At 41.2% G+C, this 19070-nt stretch overlaps 1 protein-coding gene across 11 annotated transcripts in view; it reads right to left on the minus strand.

The window, feature by feature from the left end:
* Positions 1 to 760: 760 nt before the first annotated feature.
* The window catches only part of ZMYND11 (zinc finger MYND-type containing 11), a 75798-nt gene continuing 57488 nt past the window's right edge, over positions 761 to 19070 (minus strand). For 9 of the 11 annotated variants that reach the window (XM_070801139.1, XM_070801135.1, XM_070801131.1 and 6 more), the window contains 11 exons: positions 14823 to 14900; positions 14286 to 14378; positions 12291 to 12378; positions 11747 to 11802; positions 10542 to 10619; positions 9600 to 9718; positions 6721 to 6928; positions 6278 to 6346; positions 5263 to 5535; positions 4771 to 4956; positions 761 to 3057 (listed from right to left, as the gene is read on the minus strand). In XM_070801139.1, coding sequence (XP_070657240.1) covers positions 2935 to 3057; positions 4771 to 4956; positions 5263 to 5535; positions 6278 to 6346; positions 6721 to 6928; positions 9600 to 9718; positions 10542 to 10619; positions 11747 to 11802; positions 12291 to 12378; positions 14286 to 14378; positions 14823 to 14900 — 1371 coding nt within the window. In that variant the 3' untranslated portion in view covers positions 761 to 2934. The remainder of the gene's footprint in view (positions 3058 to 4770; positions 4957 to 5262; positions 5536 to 6277; positions 6347 to 6720; positions 6929 to 9599; positions 9719 to 10541; positions 10620 to 11746; positions 11803 to 12290; positions 12379 to 14285; positions 14379 to 14822; positions 14901 to 19070) is intronic. The other 2 variants (XM_070801138.1, XM_070801137.1) reach the window with 1 other exon arrangement.

Consider the following 19070-nt stretch of genomic DNA (forward strand, 5'->3'; position numbering starts at 1 on the left):
TGCACTTGGACGTTTGAGAGCCTCTGATCTAAATCAGTGACAGGACTCTTGCTACCAATTCTATTCTTGGCTTGCCTAATCCTGCTGGATCCAGGATTGTTAACTTGAGGGACCTGGATCCTTCTGGGGGTAGAAGTCTAAGCATGGGCCCTAGGACTCTGTAAGATACTGGGACCTTCTGCATATCTGTTTATTTCCATCAGTAAAGCAGTGCCTTTGAAAGGATGGCCTCGTCAGCAACACCTGGGAGCTTGTTAGCAATCAAAGTGGGGGTGGGGAGAGAACAAGCCCTCTTGTGATCCTGAAGTCAGAAATTTGAGAACCACTGAATTAGAGGGGGAAGCAAAGAGAGGGTCGGGCCACTTCTACATCATGGTTTGGCAGGAGGGTGATGCTGGCTTGAACTGAGATCACCATCATGGAAACTGGTTGGAGGAGTGAAGTGAGAAAGAGATAATGGATTTGAGTCTGGATATATTGAAATGGATATTATTGACTAATTTCAAATGTTTACTGAGCAATTTTCTATCTGTATGTTCAGCCTAAAGGTCAAGAAAAAGGGCTTTGTAGTCAAACTTGAATTTTTTGAGAACTGGTAAAAGTAAATCCAACTTTACATGCAGTGTTTAAAAGAACTGTTTTTAACACACTGATTTTATAAACAGTCACCAGTGGATAGCCAACAGTATATGATTACTATGTGATATACTTGTGTTTGTTTTGGTCTAGGGGAATGGACTAAATCAACAATTTATTAAAGGCAGTTTTTTTAAATACATTTATTAACCAATGTTAACACATTAAATGAGTCTATATATTGCTAGTCAGAGCAGCTTACAAAATGCCAGAATGCATCGAAGAACTGGACAGCCACAATGAGTAATTACAATGTGCATAGTGGCTAAGCTCAACACCTTGATATAGCTTTATGATTTGCAGAAAATTTTTAATAATGATTCCTAAACAATCAATTGTAATTTTACCTAAAACTTTTACAAAACCAGGCCACAATCTCTTTTTTTTAATTTTGTTTTTTTTTTTTTTTTAAACACACAGTTTTCACGCTGTAGTAACTTGGAAATGTGCAACCGTGTCAACGGAGACAAAAAAGCCAAAGTAACACGAGTCTTACTTTCATGCAGCTATCGGTAAATAGTACACACTCTGGAATGATTTCACACCAAAAATAGTTCCACAATAACTTGCTCTCATAGGGGTGGATCGAAGTTTTTAAACTTGGAAAACAATCAGAAACGGTAAGTGTTCTCAGTTACGTCGTCTGGACCAGACCATGGCACTATGGCGACGCTGACCAATCACACAGCAACGAGGAGGGACCGAGAATGCCACGTGCCTGCGTAGTTCAGGGATGGTGTTGACGTGTGGCTACCAGACAGGTCCTCCAAGCCATTGGGCACCACTGGGCAGTAGCTTGTCGATTAACCTGTGTCACCACCATCTGCAACAGCATCAGGACTGGGTGGGGGATTATTTCACAGAAGACTTAGGTACATTTTTGTCTTTAGAGTGACCCTGACAAACCTGGAGAAAACTTTTTGAAAGGTTTTTTCTCCTGATTCTCTCACTTACATTGTGTGTAATTGCTTTAATAAATATCGAAGGTGTAAATAAATATTTACAAATTATTTCTCTAACCTTAAAAATAACTAAATGATAAATGGGAATTTGACTTGGTCTAAGATCAGTCTTTGAAAAAACATAAATTGCGAGGGTTTGTTTTTTTTTTAAAATTAAGGTTTCCTGGCTGTATTTTATATATCTATGTATAAAAAAAATTATTTAACTATCGATCCATTCCTATTGGTAATGCTTCTTAGTCCAGACATTCCGCAAAATACAGACTTTTTACAAATCACGGCATCTTTAATACAAGAAAATTAACATGCATTATTCTTCATTCTGTGTACAGTGATGGAGTTCATTAGTAGGTAATGATCCATTACTACAAACATAACGGCTTCTGTGAAACTTAAGTGCTTTCTTTCCTTTCAGTATTAACTTATGCTAGAAGAGGTGACACCAGATAGTAGGCAATCAGATGACACTTGGGGAGGGAAGGGAAGCATTAAAGAAATCTGTATGCCTCATCTATAATTTCATGTATGGATAAAGGTAGTTTTTGGCTTTTTATTTTTGTTGTTTATTTTGTTACAAGCACTCATGTTAGGACAAAGATGAAATGTGCAAACTTTAAAATTTAAATATTCATTTTCTCTAAGATCCAGCTCAGTAAAAGATTACCCCCAGTTCCCTGCAATTTTAAACTACAAGATCAAAGCTAATAATTTGTTATAAAAGTTATATATTGAAAAGAAATAATGAAAAACACAATTGGGAAACATTTAAGAAAAAATATGCAGGACTAGCACCTGCTGTGTCAACCCTGTTCCCTAAATTCAATCATATACCCACTGGCATAACCAATAGATAATGCCTTTAAACAGTAAAGTAAGCTGAACAAAACCAGCTCAACAAGGTTAAGAAATAAATTTCACATCAAGGTAGTATGTTTTATTTCTGAAACAGTTCTGTAGTTCTTACATTCAGATCTATTTTAAATGTTTCTTTGTTAAACTCACTTGTAATTCACCTGTTTTTTAAAGATCTGTTGTTTAAAGGTTAAAATCTCTGTAAAACCTAAAAATGTTTTAAAATTTGCTGAAAATGCAACAAACTCTCAATTAAAATTTATTTAAAATAATACCCTCCACTGATGTTACTTTTACCCCCTGAAAAACTCCAGAGGAGTGTTAACAAAAGATTTAAACTACTGTGCAAAATTTCTTCACGAAAAGTGTTTAAAGGCTGGTGCAAAATGGGAAGCAAATTCTAAACAATTTTGGCTTCTTGGAAACAAAAACCGCTGTGTCTGAGAGGAATAGTCGTCAGTGATTCTCCAGGAAGAGCCAGCCTTCATCTTTTCCGGCGACAGGTGCGCTTGTGCTCCGCGTGCCAGTGCTCCTGCTGACACTTGATGGAGCAGTACGATGTGTTCCAGCAGCAGTGGTACATGGCCTCCTCCTCACAGTTGTAGCACTGCAGCAAGAAACCGTGACCAGCAGGTAAACGAAACTGGGTACAACTACAGACTTTAAAACTGTGCTTTCAAAGATCTTTCTGACTCAAGTGTAAACTAGGATCACCAAGAACATCAACACGGTTTCTGTCCTGAGCAGGACAGTAGGGAAACAATGGGATGACTGAGGCTCAGCACGCAGTCATTATCAGCAAACTCAAAGCTTACTCGGCACATCAACTTCTTCCATCTGTACTAGGTCATTAACAGCAGCAGCACACAAGCATAATTTCTCTTTTCCTAAAAAGGTCCAAAGGTTCTGAAAAGATGACGGAGCAGCAGCACAAGGACTCCCCTCCATCCTCCCCACACAGCAGCTCTGCTGCACAATCTAAAGGGACTGTTCTGGAACTCTGAGGTCTGGGGAAGGGTGGAACAGTAAGTTATGGTCACTCTGGCTATTCTGGCTCTCAGCACTGAAACAGCTACCTCTTGCCCATCGACAGCCCCAGATGGCTGTGTGTGGAGCCCCCTGGCAGGTGTCCTGCAGACTGCTGCTTCTGGTCACAGATGGGCGGCCACTGTATTAACAGTTGCACCCCTCCCCAACCAAAAACAAGTCCTCCCTCTGAAGTGACTTCCCTTTTGCAAGCCACTCAAAATCAATTGCACATATGTGGGAATTAGGAAGTCAATGTGCAAACCCAAGGAGAGGCTTAGAAAAGACCTAAGAAGAGATTTAATTTACACCTCAGTCTGATCCTGGGAATAGACAGCCATAACAATCAAAGAAACAACAACAGCAAACTATGATAAAGGGGAGAAAATGAGTTCCAGTTACCATGTTATTAGACTCAAATGTTTAGTGTTCAACAACAAAAAACATCACAAGGCATACAAAGAAGCAGGAAGTATGACCATTCAAAGGAAAAAGAATCAATCAACAAACTGTCCATGTAAAAAACCTACTGGCAGATATACTAGACACAGACTTTAAAACACCTATTAAAGAAGTGCAAAGAACTAAAGGAAGACATGGAGAAAGTCAAGAAAATGATGTATGAGCAAACTGAAAACATCAATAAAAAGATTCTGATGGAAACCAAAAAGCAGACTTGCGGCTGAGAAGTCCATTAACTGAAGTGAAAAATGACTGGAGGGATTCAAAGGCAGATGTGAGCTGAAGACGACAGGTCAGTGGAAATGAGCAAGACTGGGGAGAAGACTGGAGAGCAGACAGCCTAAGAAGACCCTCAGGGCACCGTCCTTGTGAACTGTCAGTTCTTACGTTAGAGACCAGTGAGATATTACTTTTATAAAGCAATCAATTTCTTTACTAGAAGCTAATGTATGTTAAGTGCAGTAAAATCTGAAAATCCTTAGTTTGCTATTATGATACTTACATTTACAATTTTATAAGTTAATATCACCTATCAGGGCCAGCCCACTTATCAAAATAAAATACCTGCATAGATGGAAAACTTGTATAAATTATATATATTATGTCCCAAAGTATCATAATCTCAATGTAACAAAATAATTTTGAGCAAATACTGAGAAATGTGGGATCTGGAGTTAAAATACAGTTTAAGTTAATTAAAGTTGACAGTTTCACATTAGACTGTATTTCAGGATTTTTACATATGCCATATAGATCTTTCTGAATTAATTTTCATCATACCTATGGTATTTTTTTTTCATAAATCAGATTCTAAGAAAATAGTGGTATTTACCCACTGCTTCTTCTTGGTCTGAGAAATTAGTTGTTTGTGCTGTGTTGCTAGCTTCTTGATTTCCTCTACAAATTCTTCTTTACACTTTTCCTTTACTTGCTTACATTTTCTGTCCATCTCACCCTGCATATTGGCTACAGCTTTATTTACAGCTTGTCTTTTTTCTTCTTCCATTTCAGAACGCAGCTGAGATGAAAAAAAAGTTAACCCAGAGTATGTCAGCTCATAATTTACACAAACCATTAAGCAAAACCTTAATACATAGTTTCTACTTAAGTGATGTACCTGTTCCCTTTATTTCATTAAGGGCTATAAAATATTTAGGTGAGAAAAGTACCTGTTATTTAAAATATTATAAAAAGATGTTTTATTCCTTGTTTTAAAGAGCTGCTACCTGGTTGATGCCTAAGCGACGTAAAGCCACAACAGGAAGACTAGTCACCTAACCCGCCCGTGTGTCTGAGGCAGCGCTGGCACTGAGGGCTGTGTTACCTTTTCTAGAGCTTCTCGAACAACTCTTTCAGTTTCTCGTTTGTGATCAGACTTCATTCGGTCTTTAAAGTCATTGAAAATTTTGGTGTACTTGTCATGGCACATGCTTTGACACACTCCATCACTGGTGGTCTGGGTGCTTCGATGCAGCATTCTTGGGGAAGAGGCACTTAACTTCTTGGTCTGAGTTGACACAGAAACTTTTTCGATTGGCTGAGGCATCGTGGGGATTTCCTGGCTGGAACTTACAGCTTCCGTTTCAGGCTCTGGTTCCTAAAGGATAAGGAAAGTGCCAGAGGATTTACTAGTTCAAGAGCAAGCTCTATCTGAAAAAAAACAGAGTGATACAAACAGCCATACAACTGCTGTTCAAACAATCATGTAAGAAAATGGAAAATTCTTTTGTGTATTTGATCACAATTCAAAATAAAAAAAAATTAAAACATATGCAATTTATAGGTACAATCATTCTACAGGAACTTCATTTACAATTCCATTAAATACTAATATTAAGGTGTTTCCTTTCAAAGAAGGAAACTAAACAAAAAGTTTACTGTGTAAGATCATTAGAATTTATCGTTACTTCTTTGGATGAGATTCATAAACAAATACCCTATGTGGTGGTACTGTGCCCTGGTTTTAAAATGTACCTGGATTACAGAATTGTAAAAGCCTGAACTTAGCCACAGTTTCTTTCAGTTTTCAAATGCTGGTCTCATTGATCTGCTGGATAAACACTAAAAATTGTTTATTAGTGCCATGAGAAAACATCAGTGTTCCCAGACCGTGCAGCAAAGGACTGTCCCACTTCGCCAGACGTGGTCAGTGCTGCTTAACTGGATACTCCCGTGTGTTACCCTAGTGACAGGGCAGCGGGCAGTCTGGGTCCAACCTGGTTGCTATCTGATGGCAATCCTTTTTGCAAGTTACCTGTCAGGAGCACTGCCTGGATCACAACTGTGAAAGTATTTCCTGTTTCACTTGTCACCGGGACACTGCAAGGTGGGCAACTTACTTCTTTTTTGGGTTCCACACTTTGATTACGTCGTCCTTTCTTTGCTCTTGGTTCTTGAGTGACCTTTAGCTGTGGACATCATCAAAGTAACAGCACGTTATTCCTGACACCACAAAACATTTCTCTGCTGGAACTAGCCATGGACCCACAGGGGAGAGGTGGGCACCTGCTGTGTCCCTCTCACATTAACTCTTTCAAGACCACATGGTTGGCACTCACTGAATGATTCCTCTGGGCGGAGGGCTTGAAAGAGCTAATGTGCTGGTCGAATCCGGATCAGTAGTGGTAGCTTCTGTGAACTAGGACTGTTTCTGGTTTGTTTTGAGGAGCACTTGACAAATGTTGTGTGAAGGAAGAAGTCACCACCTGCTCATTCCATGCCAGTGCGTCCTGGCACCCGCACCTCCGGAGCACAACTGACAGGTTCTCACTGGCGCCCTCACCTGCTCGTTGCTGGTGGAGGAGATGCTGGACTCTGCCTCCTCCTCCCCTCGGTCCTCATTCTTGGACTTCCAAAACCTCCCTTCGCGGAGGAAGCGCTGGTGCAGCTCCAGTTCGTCGCAGGCCTTCTTCCAGCCCATACTGCGCTTAACATGCAGCCGGTGAACGTTGACTGTGATGTCCTGGATGTTCTCAGAAGGAATCCAGGCCCTGTGAACAACATTGAAAAGGGACAGTTAGAAGTTTCCCAAATGGCAGAAACTCTGTGCATTGTAAAGCACAGTTTGTGACTTGAATAAAAACTTTTACCAAGTAGAAAAAAGGTGAATTGACTTGTTTTTCACAGTCATCAGAGTAAAGTCCTCAGGGTGAGAATGACTTATAAGCCTTTTTTAAAGTGTTCAATATCTCATTGTTTTGAATACTATAAATTACTCAAAATCTAGCTACTTGCATGTTAGAATTATAGAAAGTGAAAGTCGCTCAGTCGTTTCCGACTCTTTGCAACTCCATGGACTATACAGTTCATGGAATTCTCCAGTCCAGAATACTGGAGTGGGTAGCCTTTCCCTTCTCAGGGGATCTTCCCAACCCAGGTCTCCTGCATTGCAGGCGGATTCTTCACCAGCTGAGCCACAAGGGAAGCCCAAGAATACTGGAGTGGGTAGCCTATCCCTTCTCCAGCAGATCTTCCCAACCCAGGAATCGAACTGGGGTCTCCTGCATTGCAGGCGGATTCTTTACCAGCTGAGCTACCAGGGAAGCTATAGAGTCATTTGCAAATGCCCAGAAATGTTCATGAGACAGTTACATATAAAATGAGGTCATTACATCCCTATTCATTAGATGGACCATGACTAACAAGTGGGAAAGTGTATACCATTCTGCAACCAAGCACTCAATTGTGAGCCCACAGTTGATCTACAACTACATTTGGTTCTATCAGGAAGAAAGCTAGAATAGAAACTGAAGAAAGCTTTCCTGGGTACTAATCACTTACTGGCCCTAGTCTCCCACTGCATCCACTCACCTGGGGCTGACTATGGGCCAGTGAAAGCACCACAGAGTGTACAGTCCTAGGACTGTTCCTGCCTCATCTGACGGCTCACGGAGATGCTGCCCAGATGGGCTTAAGGTAAGCTATTAACTAGCAGCTGGAACGCAGCGAGGGTCCTAACGGTTAGCTTTCCTGGTAACTACGCTAGTGCTCCTACGTGCACTGCCACTGCCCTGAACTGAGGAACGAGGAGGAACAATGCAGCACACGCAGTCTAGGTGACTCTGGACACGAAGAGAGAAGGGTGTCACCAGTGAGGACATGCGGTGGGATACAGCACTAGGAATAAACCAGGATTTACTGTTTCCAGTCTTACTATGGAGTTAAAGAAATACTAGACCTAAAACTGTTCTGAAGGCATCAGAGAATCCTGGCATATATGCCTAACGTTATAAACGTAGACTTCTAACTTGCTTGTATAAACTAAGCTATTTGCTTTAGAATTTAAAACCACATTTTTAATATACAGTAATCCATATGGTTACATGCTAATGACAGCTGAAATTGTTAAATTTGAACTTATTTATAAATATTACATTAACAGTGTCATCTGACAGTGCTATATTAGAAACCAAAGTAAACTACACTTGAGGAGAAGTGCAAATACAATTCTGCTTGTGGAAGAGTTCCTTGCCATTAAATCCTGTATTCTTATTTACTCTTTCAGTCAGCAAACATTTACTGGGCAATCAAAAACTGTTTAAACACTTTTTAAAAGCAGTATGTTTTTGAGGATTTCCATCATAAGCAGTGCTGACTACCTGGAATGAACTTGTGACCTAGGAGAGAATTTTATCCTGTTAAATTATGTATCCCTTGGATTTAATAAAACTGAATGAAGAGTCTTAATGTGAGACCTTATTAAGTCTCAATGCAATTCATACAACATACCTATTCTCTCAATCATCTCCATTACTATAATCAGGTTTCAAGTTTGAGACATGCAGTCTGATCTACACTATAAAACGGAAACAGAACACACCCCACAATTTAAAGTTTAATAAAAAGAGAGAAAATTGGATCTGGCTATACCTACACATCTGTCAATCTGAATTCAGAATTCTCTGAGTCTGTGCACAATAAGATGGGCCTGCGATCTGACGGGATGTGCCCCTTCTTTCTTGCCTGTGCCATCCACCCTCCAACCACAGGCAGCACGGAGAGTCAGACATGCGTGCCCTGCAGACCTGCTCACCAGGACAAAGCATCACAACCTGCTCTGTGCTCGGGAGGCAGCAGCAGGCTCTGGTTTGAGCATATGGAGGGACAGTCCATAATCACGTGTCTACCTTTTCTTTCCCCACTAGGTGCAGAGATAAGAGGAACTAGCTAGAGAATATTTACTGTATTTATTCATGGTGATCTCTGCATAACAATTCTTCACTTTTCTAAATTAACTGTTAATGAAATTCAAAACACTAGGTCAAAGTTCTTCCCTCATATCCATTCTTAGATCGCAAGACCCACACTCTCCTATACTCCCGAGTTGATTATTTTTGTCTGTGACTCTGACAGAACCTTGAAAAGTTGGTTGAAACTTCCACAAGGACAATACAATTCTGTGAAATGGACCATGCTGAGAAGCTCTCCACTTAATTCCCACCACTGACACCCTTCTGAGTTCACCCTTCTAAATTCTGCCACTGAAACTGTCCCATTAAGGTGCCCAGTCAAGTTACATGCTGGTTTGTTTTTTAATTTAAAATACACTTCACATTGTTCCTGATGGCAAAGCACCCAGAGCACCGTTAACTGCAGGCCTGGGTCCACCTCAGGGCTCCTAAAGGCCCAGGGGTGATGGTGGCTCATGGGTCATGATATTACCTCTGGTGATGGTGACCGAAGAAGCGGACATCAACCTGATTGTCCTCTTTCTGCATGACTTTGGCCGGCCAGAATCCAAAACCTTTCATTTTAGCCCAAACCAGCTCATGATTAGGTATCTGGAAATAAAATGTTTTATCTTGTCATATTACTTGTAAAGTATTATATACAAGTATATCATTAATACTGACCTACTTAAGTATAATATTTGCAATACTTCTTTTATAAGTCCTAAACGCACAGAATGTGCTTTCCCACCCCAGGACTGGTTGATTTTTGCCTCCAAGAAAAACACCAAAAAATTAAAATTTCCATAAGCAATGTGGAGTGAAAAGAATCTCCTGACAGCCCATGGAACTCTGGAAGGAAACCAAGACCCATGTGAGTAACAAGGGCAAACGGAACACCCTAACTTTGCTTCATGAAATACAGTCCAACCCTGGGAGCTTGTAAGAAATGGGAGATTTTCAGGCCCTCCTCCCAACCTACGAAGTCAGAGATACAAATTTTAATGAGACCATCAAGTGACTGAAGAGCACAGTAATGTCTCAGAAAGTGGGAGCTTTCAGGCAGGCTCTTATGCCCTTGTCGGGGGGGAGAGGAGAAACCTTTGGCACTAACATGTCATTCTAGGGGAAATCACACAGCTATATATAAAGACTTAGATTTCTTGTGAGATAATGAAAAATTTTTATTTATTAAGGGATTCGATGTTTATTCCTATTCTTAAAGTTCTCATTTTAAAGTAAGAAATGGATACTGACCCCAAGTTGTTTTTTTCCTATGTTTCAGTTTTCTATACTCATTAAAACCATGATATGAAGAGAAATATTTAGAAGGATTATAATCTTAAAGCAAATTGGAATAAACTTCCTTAGAGCAGTACATCAGAGACACTGAAGAGGTTAAAAAAAGAAAAGAAAATCTCAAAATTTCACATACACAAGGATAGCAGAACCAATTGTCAGGACGAGCATTTGATAAATAGAAGCAATTCTTACAAAGCTGTAGTTCATCCAGCTGAAAAAGAAAAGTAACTATTTAGCCTACATAAAATATATGCATGCACACAACTAGCCAGATGCCTGTGAATCAGCATTCTCTTTCATGTTTATAGTCTGCAATTGTGTTCTTTAAGCTTCACATTTGAATTCTCCAATGCCACTTTCTTGTCTGAACCTCCCAAGAGGGCCCTGAGTACACTCGGAATAGAAGACTGATTCCTCAGGGTGCACTGCATCTGCCCTTGGCTCCCCAGCCTCACTGATACCTTCCAGTTCAACACACAGATGAAAGGCTATTTCCCCAGAAATGTCTTCTTGATATGCCCACAGAAAATACCACTACCAATAAAAGCAGCCCTTTCTCTGCCTCATTCTCCATTTTAGTCTTGTTTTCTTTCATATTTTCCGTAACTTTTGTAAAGAAACTGATTTGTCTCTCCTTTTCCTGAGTCTCCTTCCTCAGAACGCAGCTGTATGAGCAGGAAGCCAGCATCCTGACTCCCATTTTATTCCTAACTCAGCACACAGCACACACTCAATAAATATGTTTAATGAATGGAAGAGTCATATCATAAATGGAATAAAGAAACAAAACTTTTTATATAAATTGAGACACTTTTGCAAAGATAATATGGTTATAGATGAATGTTTTAAATAAGAAAGGCCACCCAAAAAAAATCTTTCCTAAATATATATTTCATATATTGTTAATTATGAATGCTGATGTTGGGTTGCTTTTTTGCCTGTGTAGTGTAGTAAGAACTCAAATTTGTATCTTTCATTCAAAGAGGGTAACATTTTTGAGTGCCTGCCCAGTGCAACACACTTTACATGCAGTCATATTAACTAATTCGCTTTAGGGTAGTTAAGGAAAACAATTTCCTCTTGTTCTAACTAGAAGTTACTTAGTAACTAAGTCTAATTCCCAGAATTCGAGTCTCTGAGAACAGTTCTACCAGAATTCTAGCCTCTCCCCCCGCCCCCGTCTCTCTTGTTTGCATTGTATATACCATGTATGTCAAACATGGAAATACGATTGTATTTAAAGAAATGGCAAAATTAAAGGGTACATATCAGAATGGAATTCTAAAATAGGTTAATGTAGAGAACAGCAAGCATTCAGGTATTAGGTGTGGCCAGTACCTCATGACAGGTGTCTTTATAGAGCATCCGTGCTATGTCAGCCTGCTCACTGTCTGCTGTAATTATAAAGACAGATACCTATTACCAGCAATCACAGGACTACCAGGAAACACAAGACTACCAAAAGTAATATAGCCATTTAAATTTTCTTTCAGTTTAACAAAAGTGGACATATACCACGGAAAATAAACACATGTATTCAAAATATAATTCAGGCAGTAAAAGAAAAGTAAATAGGCAGCTTTAATTTTATATTCAACACAACTTAATACTCTCAGTATAGATTGGCCTCTTTCACTACTTTTGAATGAGGGGATATTGAAGGGAAAAAACAAATACTAGAGTTCTGCTTTTGGCCAATCACTTCTATAAGCTATATATAGTTATCTATATTACTAAATATTTTTAAGTTTAAACCCTAACATTATCACTCACTTACAGATTGTTCAGGTATTGTTTTAGTGTAATGTTTTATAAAAGATATTTCTCAACATGCGATGTAAACACATGAATAAAAAAAACTACACAAAAAAAAATATTGAACCTCCATAGAAAATGACTGTGTTGTGGAGAAGCAACTGAGCGTCAGCTTTGAACTCTTCGTAACTTCGGTATTTCCCTTCGTTCACTTTCTGCAGAGGGGAAAAAACCAAAATGAACAACGGTTAATAGTGAAAACACTTGCCATCAATTTAACAGTGTGAGAGTGTGGGAAACAGCAAGATTTTCCAGAATGGCATTACGACTGCTCCTGTGTCTACTGCTCCTGTGTCCATACTGACAGAATGTTCATAAAAGAAACCCACAACTCCGTCTACAGTCAGGGTATTCCAGGACGGTGAAGTGCAGAAGGTCCCACATTCTCAGCCACGTTGTTACTGCAGCATGAACACCTCATCTGTAACAATGATAAAAGCTGCGGCTAAGTGCTGTACATAATGAAAGCTCTGGTAGTGGGGTTGATGAGACCTAACTACTTATCTACCATGTAGGGAATATGCTACGCACAGGCCTGTACTATAATTAACAGGGCTTCTTTGAAAAATAAGAATGACTTTCTCAGCAACTCTCTCAGGGCTCTGGTTTCGAGAACAGTCACTAATATGAAAAGTGAAAGTGAAAGTCGCTCAGTCGTGTCCGACTCTTTGTGACCCCATAGACTACACAGTCCATGGGATTCTCCAGGCCAGAATACTGGAGTGGGTAGCCGTTCCCTTCTCCAGGGGATCTTTCCAACCCAGGGATTGAACCCAGGTCTCTTGCATTGCAGGCAGATTCTTTACCATCTGAGCCACCAGAGAAGCACAAAATTTATGTAAGTCAGGAAAATAAAACTGAAAGAAGAAAGAGCTGTTAGCCTCTGTGAAAGATTACCACAAAGAAGACAAGGCAATTCTGAATTCGAGCTAGGTGGCTGACACAGTTTTAAAATCAAGTCCTCACTGGTCCTCTGTGCACCAAGACAGTCGATGGCTTCTGTCTGGCATCGAGGGTCACAGGGCTCTTCCATGAGCACTGATACCCAAACTCCACCCTGAGCGCCTCACGGTCTTTGGCTCAGGGGCGCAAGGTGCCACCAGGCTGCCTGCCTGCACCCAGGTGGGTACACCCACACCCAGCAGTCCTCATGCAGCACCACAGCTAGCATTTTGGTCTCCACCGTAAACCTTTGGAAGCATAAAAACCTGGTCTTCTTCCTCTTCATTTCCTTCAGGGTGCTTCTGCTCATGGTCAGCACTTGCTAATAAGACACCATCAGCCCAGCTACTAAGCTCCCTGAAATGAGGGAGTCAAACTGCAGAATGTGGGGGTACCATGGGGGGAGGGCAGGAGGGACAGCCAGGCTCTTCACTGTTCTCAGAAGTTACGCAGTGTAGGGCTAAGAGGTCGAATTAAAATTTCTCGTTTTTATGAACAACCTTCATTTGCCCCTTTCTTCCACTGAAATAATACACCTTCAGTTTTTCCAGCTATTAAGCAGATTAAGGAATGAGCAGATGATTTAAAATTACTCCTATTATGGCCAACCATAAGATTTTAAAACTCAAATGACACACAGGTTCAGAATTGGTGTATCTGCAAATCTAACTGGAAGCACATCAAAATGTTCATTGCATTTGTAATTAAACATTAACAAACCCATTAACAGCCCTCAGCTAACTAGGTAAAATCAAGAACTCCACCAGAAAGATTAAGTTTTCTAGTTAAAATCTGCTTTGTTCAAGTGCATGTCAGTGTTCCCCAAGACCTGAGAGCACATCTGCGCTCTCATCTTCCCTGGGGAGAAACTCCCAAGTGCTGCCGCCGAGCCCAGGAAGACACAGCTGCATGGCGACTGCATCTGGAACGTTACACTGATCAGGCTGTAATATATTTTCTTTAATCAACATGTGTCAAGAATCTACAGGTTGCTTAAAACAAAGACTCTTAAAAGATGACCCCTGCTGAGCACCAGCGGGTGAGCACGCCCCTCACAGGACAGCTGCTGAGGCAGGAGTGGGGCAGGTGCACAGCCAGGGCTGTGCTTGGCGAGCTTTACCTCCTGTATGGCAGGGACATCCACCGCCGAGTGCACCAGTCGCCGGTACATGGGGTGTTTGTTGTCCTTCCCCTTTTTATTAAGGTCAATAGCCTGAAAGGTCATGAGACACATCAGTTTAAACGTGGCTAGAGGGGTAAAACACCAATTTCTAAACAACAAGTACTTGAGAACTTAACGAAAGATGTATATGCACTATAGTTTAATGTGGCATTCCTTAAGGTCTGAGTAGAAAGAACAGTTATTTTGGAAAATTCAGTTTCATTTTAAAGACTTAAGTATCAATGAAAATGTTCTTTCTGATAAATGGAAGTTTAAAATGTAAATGTTTCTAACCTAAGGCAGCTAAAGAAACGCCTGTGTTGAAAACAAAGACAAAACAAATCTAAGAGCATTTTATGGAACTAGAGCACAAAAGCGCAGGACAGCAGCGGTGTCCACCCTTCACGCTACGTTGCGCGTATCTGCCACCTGTCGGTCAGGAACTCTGAAGGAATACACACACTTGAGGCGATTCTAAGAGCCCTTGGAACTCACCCTCTCCTTCATGCGGGAGACGATGAACCTGAGGTAAGTGCTCATCTCCTGCTTGTTGGTGTTTTTCTTCTTGATGCTCTGTTGGAAACAGAGAAGGCCAAGATAAAAAATCTGATCATCTGTAAGTCTATATTCTTGCTAAAGATGTCTATATATATAAGATTATAGTATGCAAATATAGATTTTCTTAAACGATGTAATATTTCCAACACATCTCCAAAATTTGCATACCAAAAGTAGCGTTTAATGTAATAATGTAAGAATCAGAAAATATACTGTCCTTGACATAACACCTCAGAGAATGATGCACTTTTCTTTTCTCGATGTTTTAAAATTTGTTTTCAGATGACAAAAAATAATGACAATAACAATAAAATAACAATAATGATGTAACGTAGAATCACTTATTTTATTTAAAAAACCAATGGCTGAAATCCTTTAAGGGATATTTTAAAATAACAATGTTGAACGGTGAATTTCAATATAACATTATTTTCTATTAAAAAGGTCATTAAAAGTCTGTCACTTAGGAATTACATACACTGAAGCACACACATCTACATCTCTACTTTGAAGTGTTATGGGTCTTTTCAGTAATAACTTCAATTTCCATTAGTCTTGCCTAAAAGCTAATTAGGTTTCTTAATTTCTGTCTCAGAAAACTTAATTTTACATGAATTAAAGAAGGATTTTACCTTTAATGTCACTTCTAGACAACTAGGAAACAAGGACCAATGTTCCAAACTTCTTAGCTGAGGCTAAGACAACCATGAGAGACACTGGACCATAAGCAGGCCGCCCTGCAGAGGACAGAGCAGTCTGGCCCACTAGTGAATCAATGCTCTAACTTTTTCAGGCTGCTGCATTATGAGTCTCTACCCAGTGACATTATTACTTACTCCCCTAAGAACTTTACACACAGGAAGTCATCTCAGTAATGCTAAATACGTTGGAAGGAGCAAAGTTTTCTCGTGTAAATGACAAACCTTTGCTACGGCTTAACCAAGTGCTTATACATTCACAGCACGAAGGCATCTGAGTCAAAAGTGGAAACCGTCCTCTGAGCTGAGAAGCAGTTTCGCACAGGTCATGCCTGGCGCCATCGCCGCCCCGCTCCCCAGACTCTCTGGGGCGTGGCTGGTGCTCTCCCGGCTCAGCTTTACTCCAAGGCCGTCTGAGTAAACAGCCTTACTGTCTACAGACTGCAGAACACATTTCTCACCCTGGCCACACTCCAGATACACTGGTGGGCTCCCACCCTGAGCATGTGAACTGAATTTCCAGGCAAAGGTCTCCACCATTTGTTCCTTCATTTACTGTTAACTCCTCAGGTGGTTGTGACATGAAAGTGAAAGTCGCTCAGTCACGTCCGACTCTTCGTGACCCCATGGACTATACGGTCCATGGGATTCTCCAGGCCAGAATACTGGAGTGGGTAGCCACTCCCTTCTCCAGGGGATCTTCCCAACTCACGGTTCAAATCCAGGTCTCCCTCATTGCAGGAGGATTCTTTACCAGCTGAGCCACCAGGGAAGCTGGGTTGTGACATGAGGCCAAGACCAGTGCCAATGGTGTACATGTGGAGTTTAAAATGCAATGGTATTTCCTGAACCCCAGGTTGTATAATCTTTGGGAAAAGGGACTTTGATGTAGCTTGTAAATTCTCACTTTAAACAAAATCCCCACATGGGGAGAGGGGAGGAGAGGGTGAGATGTATGGAGAGAGTAACACAGAAACTTACATTACCATATGTAAAATAGATAGCCAATGGGAATTTGCTGTATGTTTCAGGAAACCCAAAAACAGGGGCTCTGTATCAACCTGGAGGGGTGGGATGGGGCGGGAGATGGGAGGGAGGTTCAGGAGGGAGGGGACATATGTACACTTACGGCTGATTCACGTTGAGGTTTGACAGAAAACAACAAAATTCTGTAAAGCAATTATCCTTCAATTAAAAAATAAATAAATAAATCCCCTGTGTAAGCCCCAGGCACACAAACACGTGAGAACTATTAGTTGCTCCCTCCGGTAAGCCAGAGCAAAACAACAGATCTGAAACCGTCAGCTGTTAACACTGCTGTGGAAACACTCTTGCTGACACGGCCATCCCTCCATGCACCGCTTTCTCTATTAAACAACTTCTGTTGGATACAGGGAAGAAATGTTAAGAAGGCCAAGAAACGTTTTTTCTTACCTCTTGGGAAACCTATATTCCCTTAGAAAGAGAGGAGAATAAGAACAAATGCTTCCAGGGAGTTCCCTAGTGGCCTCATGGTTAGGATTCCAGGCTTTCACTGCCATGGCCCGGGTTCCATCCCTGGCTGGGGAACAGATCTTGCAAGCCACAGACAGACAAACCCAGTGCTTCCAACTACATGCTCTGTCCTGCTCACTCTGAAATATTTCAGGAGCACTAACACTGCTGATCCCAAACATCACCCTGATCATTAAATCACACATCTGTGTAAGTTCAGGTGTGACAGCAACCTACATCAGATCAGAAGTCTTGTCATACTGATACTACTTGTGGGATCTGTGTTCTTTTAACAGGTAACACAATATTCACGGGAAACACAGAACCAGCATTGTATGCAGTGCTCAAGTATTACTAAAAGCTCACTAACATGTGCCAGACCGAGCAGGGTCAGAAGAGTCTCACTCATGGTCTCCCACTGAATAGCTCGAGCTCAACCAGGCAAGGAGTGCCCTGGAGGCCGACGCCCACCACTTCGGGCAGTCTGCATCACTGGAGAGACCGCCAGGGAAGGGGTGCTCACTGAAGCCCCCACAACCGGGCTGCCGGGTCTCCAGAGTGGCTGTGTGCTCCACAAGTTCACAGGATGCATTTCTCTCCTCTCTGCACTCTCAACACCAACGGATGAAGGTTTTCACTGTGAGTCAGAACCCAACCCCTTTTGATTTAGAGCCTCAGAAAATAAAGCAATTCAGTGTTTCTCTATGGGTGAGATTTATGCAGTGCTAGAACCAAAGTGTCTCTACAGGCATACCTCGCTATATTGCACTTCGCAGATACTGTGCATTTTACAAACTGAAGGTTGTGGCAACCCTGTATTGAGCAAGTCTGTCAGGGCCCTTTTTCCAACAGCATTTGCTCGCTTTGTCACTTAAGGCTTAGATGATGGTTCGTTTTTTGTGATAAAGTACTTTTTAATTAAGGTAGTTACCTCTTCTGACATAATGCTACTGCATGTTAACAGACTACAGTTCAATGTAAACACAGCTTTTATATCCACTGGGAAACCAGTAAATGCGTGAGCTCACTTGACTGTGATATTCGCTCCACTGCTGTGGTCTGGAACCAAACCTGCAGGATCTCCGAGGTCCGCCTGTGTAAGGGCTTCCCCCTAAAGAACACACCTGCCAATGCAGACGTGGGTTCGATCCCTGGGTCGGAAAGATCCCCTGGAAGAGGAAATGGCAACCCAATCCACTATTCTTTCCTGGAGAATCTCATGGACAGAGGAGCATGGGGCGGGGGGATGCGGCTATAGTCCAGGGGTCGCAAGAGCCAGACAGGACCTAGCAACTAAACCACCACCACATGCCTGTACATCCTTACCAGCTTGCTCTTCCTTTGAAACAAAATTCTGAACTTTTTCAAACAGTAGGGAAAACCCTATTTCACTTGGCTTAAGTTTAGGTAACAGTGCGTTATATTGTTCGTGTAATTCCTTTGCTTAAATAAAGCTCTATTTTCAGTTACTATTTCCTTTCCATAGAGAATCTACAAAATAGATGGATATTACGTGCTCACAGAACACTTGTACTTTGGTTTCACCTGTTTAAACATTTTCAGATTAACTGCTAATTAGGATAACCAAGTGCAGCAACATTTCTTTTAGGGAAGACTCCAAATGTACAGAATTCAGGTCGAAGGCCTTAATTTGACAAAACTAAATGATAATTTAGAGGACAGAAATCTAATTTTTGTATCATGTTTAAATTTGCTTCGGGTAAGGTGCTAGAGCGTCTCTCCTCTCCAGTGTGCGATCAAGTGGTGGCACACGCTTGCAAGAGTGACTATTGCAGCAAAAACTGCAATGTGACCCACACCCACCCTTCACAGCTCCAACTCTGGTAAAATATTACCACCTCAGAAAGTCTGCTCCTGTTTTATAAAGTGCCACCTAGATTCAGGCATCTCTCTCGAGTGCTCACCACCTCTGGCTGTGCGTTAGAACCGCCTGGGAAAGCCTTGAACAATGGCCTGCACCCATTTATACAAA

This window comes from Bos indicus, chromosome 13 (genome assembly GCF_029378745.1).
Source record: "Bos indicus isolate NIAB-ARS_2022 breed Sahiwal x Tharparkar chromosome 13, NIAB-ARS_B.indTharparkar_mat_pri_1.0, whole genome shotgun sequence".
In the NCBI taxonomy this organism is placed as follows: Eukaryota; Metazoa; Chordata; class Mammalia; order Artiodactyla; family Bovidae; genus Bos; species Bos indicus.